Genomic DNA, 9,605 nt, shown 5'->3' with positions numbered 1-9,605 from the left:
AAATATAAAACATTCAATCAAGTATGTTCTTAATTTTTGTATCTATTTTGCATGTTGTATTTCTAATCATACATTATTCTTTACAATTTCTATTTTATGTGGCAATAATATTATTAGCACAAAAATTGCTTTTTGTGGGTAGTGTGAATAAAATTGATTGCCCGGCTTAAGCGTTACATTAACTTTATAAAGTGTATATACCTTATTAATGTCAAAATCTGTTTCATAATGTGTGTCTATCCACTGTCTTTTCTGAGTTTCATTTTGAAAAAGTTTCCAGAAATTTTTTTCTTCAAAAACTCTGTAGCTTTTGTCTGGCAGGATACTGGATATTAGAATCATAAATATTTATAACAAAAAATGCTAAAATGAAGGAGTTGAATGTTTCCTAAAAAAAATAAAAGTACAGTTCTAAAATCCTTACCTGACTGAAGACTGTTTGGAGATTATATTTGGAGATACCCAAGGTTTTTTAGAAGGGGAGATGCTAGATACAAGAATTAAAAACAGCTCACATATATTTTTATTTCATAAATTAGGGCCTTCACATGGAAAAATTAGACATGTTTTTATGCTGGCAAGTAGCTTTTGCATTCTGTGACTTCAATTAGATTTACAGAGCTTATTTCCAAAAAAGTTTCATTCTGCTCTCCCATCATGAGTCTGAATGGTTTGAAAAACCTGATTAATATTCTACCTATGTCAAATAGTGAGACAAGCACCTCTTCCCATTTTTTAAATACTAAAAGACTCCCAATAACGGGATTAACAACATAACAATACTAAGATATTGGATAATATAGTGAATGCCTACTATATTCTAGACATTCTGATGTTTTTGTAAGAACTATACATAATCTCCACAATAATCTCATGAGGGTGTACTACTGTTTTGATTTTAGAAGTTATAAAAATCTTATAAGGACATAAAAATTTAGGGTCATAAACCTAGTGTGTGATAAACTCAAGGTTAAAATCCAGGCAGTCTGATTCCAACTATCTTTTAAGAAATTTAATTAACAAAATTAATTTGCTATTTCTCCCTAATCTTTCACTGTATGCTTTTTCATATCTTTTGATCTTTTCCTCAGACTTAATTGACATGTTTGACATAAATTCAGTGAGAATCTGTATCTTACATTTATACTCCTTCACGGCTTGTGAATTTGGACTGAAACCCAATTTAGTGTTGAAAATCTTTGTATTTACCTATTATCTGTGAATTCTTCACCTAACATTATAACTTAGTGACTTATTACTTTGTCCTTCCAGTATATCATTTCATAAGGACAGTAAGTTCATTGAATTACTGAGAAAAAGTTAGCCTTTTTGATTTATGTTTTTCATCTCTGTTCTCCTTTCCTATAAAAGACAAAACATCTCTATGCGTCAAATGTAAAATTCCATGATCCTTTTTCCAACTTAATCTTAAAGGAGAATTTTCCACTCCTCTCTAAAAGGAATATTTTTCTCAAATGTTTTAGTGCCCCACTGCTTTGCTGGGTCCTACTCAGCATTCACATATATAGTCTCTCCATGTGAGTTAGTAAAGTAATTCCTTAAGCATATGTTTTATATACTATAAAAGGTGAACAATCCTGCTGTCTTACTAAAATATATGATTTTAAACAATGTTTAAAGAAGCTCCATTATATTTCAGAATGGTAAATAGGATGACAGATTTTCTTGGGCCAGGGAGACAGCTCAGTGGCATAGGTGCTTGCCTGACAAGTGCAAGGTCCTGAGTTTGATCCTCAGTACCACAAAAGCAAACAAACAAAGAAAAAACCAACAAAATAATCTGCATTAAAAAAAAAAAAAAAAAGCACATGGACCTGGCTCGATCGCCCACACCACATGCCCTGGGCACGCTGGGCTGGCCACCAAAACCATGCATGGTGGCACACACCTGTAATCCCAACACTAGGGAGGCTAAAAACAGGAGGATCATGAATATGAACTGTGTAGTGAGACCCTGTACCAAATACATTAAAAAATAAATAAACAACAGAAGAAAAAGGACAGATTTTCTTATATATTTGCTAATTATGAATCTGGTATCTACGTATATGTATGGGTAAATGTACAGACTGTTGATGTAAAAATAGTCTTATTTCTCACTGTTCTTTCTTTCCTCTTAGGAATTCCTAGTCCAAGAAAAGGCATTTAGGTATCAACAAAAGGGCACATTTATAATAAATCTTTCAGAGTCAACAAGAGAATGTAAGATATTTTATCTATTAAAGCATTCTGGAGCTTAATAATACAGTGTTTCTTTTAAATATCTTTTATTTTTGAACTGGGGATTGAACTCAGGACCTTTTGCTTGCCAGGGAAGTGCTTATTCTACTGAGCCATTTCCCCAGCCCCTCCTTTTAAAATTTGTCCTGAAGATAAACATGAGTTGACTTAGGATTTTTAGGATAGTCTGATGCTTTTCTTTACTATTTTCCTAATTCTAAAGACATTTGCTTCCCTAAGCAGAGGGTCAGCTTTAGAACCTTCCTGGGTCATGGCCTGTAAAATTCTATCCAGGATTTTCTGGAAACATAACCCCCAAAAAGACCACTAATTCCTTTCAGCTAACCTGGAGCAAGGGCCCAGACCTACTACCTTCTTCCTTTTGGTTCTCTTTCATTATGTGACCTTGTTTTGCCTTATTTCAACTTGGCCAAATGCCAGAAACTGGGTTATCTTTTATTTTCATTGTCTAGTCTCTAATGCTACCACTCTCACTTTCTGTAATTCAGACCCGCTTGTATTTGGTTAAATCTCATTGACTACAACATTATCACTGTTACCAATAGCACAGAAGCTACCATCCATCTAGTCTTCCAGGTTGGTCAGTTTATTCAACCAAAATAATTACATGCTAGGCATACAGAAATTAGTATAGTATAGCAAACCCAGCCATTATTCCTGTATTATGTATTTTTTTATCCTCATACACTTATCCTCAATTTACATATTGTTCATTTATTTATACCATACATTTGACTCCAAACTGAAGGTGCAGAAACTGTTTACTAACACATGCCTAATACTTAGCACAGGGCATAGTGTGTAGTACGAAAAGCAAATCGTATTATTTAGTGAACAGATATTCTTTACCTTGCTCTTGCAACCACCTGCCACTCAACAGCATCTGCAGTAGTGCCTCTACATGATGGAGGTGGCATCTACCACAGCTGACAGGACTTCTCCACTTCATTCGTACCAGTGGAAAGCCTGGGTCCTTTTCCTGTACTGTGAACTAGTAAAGTGGTATTCTGATTTGTAAATCAATGTCTTTATACCTTGAATTAATCTTACTCAGAATCCAAGTAACCTACTTAAGTGTCAAAATTTGTTAACATGTAAAGAACCAGGGGCCGGGAAGAAGGCTCAGTAGAATAAACGCTTCTCTGGCAAGCGCAAGGGCCTGAGTTCAATCCCTGGTTCCGCCAAAAAAAAAAAAAAAAAAAAAAAATTAAAGAACCACTTGCCAGTTTAGTTACTTCAGAGACCCAAAGAAAAAGGATTATAAATACAGGATTAAAATTAGTAACTATGGGTTATTACTACAGACTATTCTATTTTGTATATATAGACTTGAGTCTTCATTCAGATTGTCTAAAAACTATCAAAATAGAAAATCATCTTAGGTTTTGAGAAGTCTCCTTTACTTAATCATCTCCTTTCTGTAATAATTCTTTTGTTCTTGTTTTTCTTTCACAAATGGGTGCCGCTTGGTCTCACTGCTGGTTCCTGAGCTGAAGGAAATTGTAATGCCAGTAAACACACAGTAGCATCTGTATTACATACTGAGAACATTAGCCCCTTTCTGAATGGTGTGCCTAATATTCTCAGTTCTCTCATCCTCTCCTCTTTCCCTCCTTGGCTCCATCATTTCTTCTTTGCTCTCTTCCTTTCCTGTCTCTCCCTGTTGCCTCTCTTCTCACTCTCTTCCTCTCCTGTCTCTTCCCTCTCTGCCCCCTCCTCTCCCTATCTTCTCCTTCCGCCTCTGCTCCATTCCCTCCTCTTTACTCTCTTCCTCTCTCCCTTCTTTTTCTCAACTCTTCTGCTAATTCCCCATTCACTTCCTCTTCCTTCACTCACTCTCACTTCTCTCCATTTTCTAATTCTCTCTCCCTTTTTCCTTTTCTCTGCTGTCTCTACTCTTCCCCTCTCCTTTCTGTCTCCTCTCTCTTTTTGTCACCCTCCATCTTCATTTTCTATCTTCCTTGTCCTCTTTTTTTCTAGGAATCATCTACTCTAGTTTTCTACACTGTTTTAAATACCTCCTTCTCTGAGAAGTCTTTAAGATCTTCTAAAAGCAAAGTGAATTGTTACCACCTGTTTTAAGACTGCTTATCCCAACAGGTCAGCAGGGATATTGCCTTACTGATCGTTGTACTCTCAGCACCTGGCAAAGTGTAGCATCCTGATGAATACTGAATGACTGGAACAGTATCTTAGAAATGTGTTAGCGACACGATTGTCTTCCCAAGTAGTCCTAAGTATCCTGTGGCCATAAAGTTACAGTAAACAACACTGATACTCTGACATTTCAAGACCTCTATAAATTATTTTTGACTCACATAAATACTAAAATGACTCACAATTTTTATCTTTTGACAATTTCTTAAGCATGCTGAAATTTCTAATTTTATTTTTTTCTAGAGAACATTTAAGAAGAAATTATATCAAGGAAAGCAACTTACTTTATTTCGGTCTTGCACAACCAGTATTTTCCTAGTACTTTCATCAAATACAGCTCCTTTTTGGGGAAAAAAAGAAAAGGGAGAAATATTACTTTCATTTAGTTTTGATTTCTCCTATGCTGAGCTGTGATTATCAAAACCCTAGTATCTTGAAGACCTAGTTGAAATATCACCATATCCATGAAAACTTATAAATCTTATTAGTAATGGACTGCTTAATTGTCCATTTTTTGAGGGCCAGCCAAATAACTCAGTGGATTAAAGCACCTACAAGCAGGCGCAGAGGCCGGGGGTTCAACCCCCAGGCCTGCTGTGCAGGCCAAGCCCCTGAGGTGCGCTAAGATGACAAGTGAGACTAGGTGTTGTGGTATGCCTGTAATCCCAGCTCTTGGGAGGCTGTGAACAGGTGGATCACTCCGAGTCCAATCTAGTAGTGAGACCCTGAACAACCTGTAGACCCCTCCCTAAAATTAAAAACAAACAAACAAACAAAAAAAAACACCAATTTTTTTTTAGCAAGCTTTTCACTGTTTTATTTACTTATTTGATATAGGATCTCTCTATGCAGTTCAGACTTGTAGTGAACCTCCTGTCTCAGCCTCCCCAGTGCTGGGATTACAGGTGTGTACCACTATGCCAGGTTTCTGGGCGGGCACAGCATGTAGTACTGGGGATTGAATCTGGGTCCTTGCACTTGCCAGGCAGGTACTTAGACTACTGGGCTATCTCCCAGCCCTATTTACCATAGATATATTTTTAATCAAAGATAGTTCTAGCATATGCTAACATATAGATTATTTGCATAGGTTTCTTTTCTAGACTGTCCATTCTTCACAGTACATAGTAAAAAAATTAATCTTTCTTTTTTATTTTCATTTTCTTTGTGTCCTGATGATTTGTCAGGTGCTGTTACTGGTGCCATGTATAGTGATAAACAAAACTTGCCATCCTTAGGGGCACACATTCTGGTATGTATGTATGTGGACAAGGGACAAAGATAAGTTACACAGGACATCAGAAGGTGGTAATACTATGTCGAGAAAAGAATAGAAATTTGTAACACAAGGCAAAGTAATTAGAATGAAGCTCCCCCCAAAAATACTACACATTTTTAAAACAAGGAAAACCACTAAGTAAATTATAAATAACATTAGTGATGAATTCTATTTTAAAATGTAAACTGTAACATTAAAGAACTTTCTAAGGCAAAGAATGCAAGGGAAATACACCCTTTTAAAAATCTGTGATTGTCCAAATTGAACTTTTCCCAATGAATTCACACTCGAGCCCAAGTTCAAGAAAACCTGCACCATATGGAAACAATCTGAGCGACCCCTGCTGGTCACAATAGAAAAAGTAAATCAACCCAAGATTCAGGATTAAAGGGAAGTCCCTGGTGCAATGTATTACTATTATTAGCAGGCACTGTGCTAAGTGCTCTATGTGCATTATCTCAGGTATTCATCATTCTGCGAGTATCATACTGAGTGACTGAGTTCACAGAGCCTTCAGGGGCAGAAGTAGGCTTAGCAGCCAGTCTGAATTCCAAGGAATCACTCATGTGCGACACAGGCCCTTCAGAACAGTGCTACTCTCTCAGAGGGCTGACATTTTCTAGTTCATTCATTCATGAAGTAATGGGTGCCTGCTTCATGCCAAACTGTCTCCTGCCTGAGCATTCAGTGTTGAACAAGACATAAAATATCTGCCTTCATAGTTTATATCATCGTGGGAGAGATTGAGTACATGACATAAATTCAGATTTTAAGTGCTATAAGAAATAAATATACATAAAGGGACATAGCCTGATGGGATTATCATGTGGGAGAGCCGTACTGTAGAAGCTTTTCATAAAGGAAGATATTTGAGTAGAAACTTCAGCTCTAAAGAACTAGATGAACAAAACTTTGGGGAAGCAAACTGTAGAAAAAGGAGCCTTTTGACAAAAAGAGTCTAGTCAGACACAAGCTTGTTAGGTCTGAAGAACAATAAGGTCATAGCTCACTCTAATCTATTGACACCTACCTCTGATGTTTGCAAAAAAAAAAAGTTAACTATTTCGTCTTTACCTAAAAACCTCTGGACCTGTCCAGAACAATTTCCTACTTTACCTTGTTCCTGTCCCCCAAGAGCCATCTGAAATCCTAGCTATCCTTTAAGACTGGTCAAGTTCCACACCTCCCATGCGCTAAAAGCCTCAGGTTCTTCTAAACTAGCAGTGGCAAACCTATGGCACACATACTGCAGAGGGCTGTTTGTATCGTTGAAAGCTCTAAAAGGTTTGCCATGACAGTAATTATAATGTACAGTGTAATTCTTATAAAAAAAGTCTTTTATAAGATTTCCTGTATGTGTACTGTATATTACTGATTCTATAATAACCAGATCTGTATGACTTCACAATGAAGTGTGGAACTGTCATCAAATTATTATGTAAGATCTTTTGAAGTAGAGCTAAATGGAAATTTTCTGAATGTTTTCTTGCTACAGGGTAGTATGACCACAAAGAGCACATTATTCGATATCCCTTTATAATACTTCAGATGTGCAAACTAGCTCAAAAACTCTGGTGAATTATTTGAAAGCACATAAAATTAATTACTAATTATATTTCTGCTTTAGTAAACTTAAGACGATAAAGGAGTCTTTGTTTTTTTTTTTTTTTTTGTGGAAATTTAAGAATTTCCTTAACCCTGGTTCTCAAAGAGTGGTATTGAGATTAGTAGCAAGAACACAAACAGCTTCAAGAAATTACAAGAAATGCAAACTTTTAGGCTCACTTCCCTGAATCAAAGGCTCTGGGGACTGGGTATAGCCATGTGTTCTGACAAGGCTTCCAAGTGATTCTGATGTACTCAGTTTGAGAACCTCTTGGTGTGATAGAAGTGTTTTCAACATTAGGTTTCTGAAGCGAATGACTTCAACATTCTATACTACAGTAAAATTATTTCACTTTAAATAATTGGCACAGTAACAATATGTTCTTAACAATTAACACTGAAATATTGGTTTGCATTATATTCAACCTAAAAGTTATCTTTTACTGTGCAAGCTCACATATTTAATACTAATATGTGTGGGGGCTGTCCCTACACATAAAAATGGAGTTCCTTGTGGCATTCTGAGAGGTTATGAGGGAAGGATCCTCATTCATGAATGCTGGATAGTAACTATCTGAAAAAAACCCTGCTAAAATCACAAGCTTACAGAGAGGCACCACAGAAAGACTCTCTTCAAGGTCACTTGCCAAGCAACTATTCAACCTTGAGCTGATGACACTTTTATTATTAATCTATTGTAACACAAGGATTATTGTTTCAAAAATATCCACTAGAATTCTTTTTGTTTTTAAAAACTTACTTTGCCCTCAATCTCTCTGAATATTCTCCTAGCTTACCATGGCATGTGAATTCCCATTACAACTTGCTATTCCTAAATATCACCCATTTCTGGAGATTCTGACTGTTTTATTTACTTAGGTTGTCATATGCTTGACTAAATCCTGATCCCAGTTCAGTGCCACTATCTCAGTAATTAAGTTCAAATAATGAAGTGCACATGCTCTGTGGAACATGTTCAAATCTATCTTTTGGAAAACGAAACTCTTGGTGCTCTCTGTGCTGCTCCCTGCTGACTGATAAGGCAAACTTCATCTATGTAAAAGCAGTATGAATTGGTCCCAAGGAAGCATACCAGTGAATCAAATAATTCATGAATAATCTGTTTCTTCAGCTGTAAGAAGCAAGAAATTGGGTGACCATCTAAAAAGTCAATGCTTTTTCCATGATTTTGACACTAACCTGCAACTCCTACTTGATGGGTAGCATATCCCGGTAATCTGCTGGGCCCTTCTCCCAGCCACAGGGTCAGAGTTGATGAATTCGATTCTGCATGGTGAAAGCAGAAACCCAGAGAAGCAGCAGGAGCAATAAATCGGCTCTGGAGGATGGGAATGTGCAGCCACACAGCTACTCTGCCTTCTGATCGCCATTGCTGTATCGCAGCTAAAATGGAGAAAACTCTGTAAAGATGATCTAATTGGTGTTACTGCCTTTAGAAAGCTATCTTTAAGCATGTACTTATCTCACTGGTAAGCTCTGTGGAAAATGACCCTAAAATGTCCATATTGCAAATGTTGGTACTATCATGTCTTACAATTACCATATTGCTGATACGACTTGAGAGTGTCAACAGTGGCTTTTATTTCCATGCTATCTAACAGCAATATGCAACACACAATAAACATTTAGTACTTGTAGAATGGACACAGCAACTGATTTAAGTGAAGTAGAATGGCATTCTATTGCCCCATCTCTTTCCTGTATCAGAGATTAAAACCCAGGGCCTCTTAGATGCTAGGCAAGCATTCTACCAAGGCATTACATCCCCAGTCAATGCTACTTATCACTTTTTACCAATAACTACTGAGGATTTGTACTTTTTTTCTTTTACAAGTTCTGTCATAATTTTTTTCCATTTGTGTTATTTGGAACAGTGTCTCACTAACGCAGATGGCACTCCTAGTGATCCTCCTGTTTTTAGCTTCCCCATCCCTGCGATTACAGGTATGTGCCACCATGCCTGGACTCTGTTGCCAGCTCAGTGCACCCTGGGGGTGGGACCAGTGTGGCATGCTGAACCGGGAATTGGACCATGGTCCCTGTTCTTGCCAAAGCAGGTGCTTAGTCCATTGAGCTATATTGCTGGCCCTGTCATAATTGTTTTTGATTTATAAATTGCATGATGCTCAAAAGCTAATTTTTTAAATGCTAGATCTAGAAAAGCCTAAAAAGTAAAGACAAATACGTAATGAAGAAATCAACAATATTTTACTAGCTTGGAGAGATGAAATTAAAATTCTGGTTATTTTCTCACACATTTTAGAATATCATGTCTGTTGTT

At 36.8% G+C, this 9,605-nt stretch overlaps 1 protein-coding gene across 3 annotated transcripts in view; it reads right to left on the bottom strand.

The window, feature by feature from the left end:
- Positions 1-9,605, bottom strand: part of Nudt6 (nudix hydrolase 6) — an 18,570-nt gene that overhangs the window by 6,016 nt on the left and 2,949 nt on the right. For all 3 annotated transcript variants that reach the window (XM_004646164.3, XM_023706453.1, XM_023706454.1), the window contains exons 2-3: positions 8,504-8,707; positions 4,704-4,759 (exon numbers count right to left, since the gene is read on the bottom strand). In XM_004646164.3, the coding sequence (XP_004646221.1) occupies positions 4,704-4,759; positions 8,504-8,707 (260 nt within the window). The remainder of the gene's footprint in view (positions 1-4,703; positions 4,760-8,503; positions 8,708-9,605) is intronic.

This window comes from Octodon degus, unplaced genomic scaffold (genome assembly GCF_000260255.1).
Source record: "Octodon degus isolate 3935 unplaced genomic scaffold, OctDeg1.0 scaffold00256, whole genome shotgun sequence".
Lineage (NCBI taxonomy): Eukaryota > Metazoa > Chordata > Mammalia > Rodentia > Octodontidae > Octodon > Octodon degus.
The sequence above is the reverse complement of the archived record's forward strand: the minus strand, read 5'-3'. Positions and strand labels throughout refer to the sequence as shown.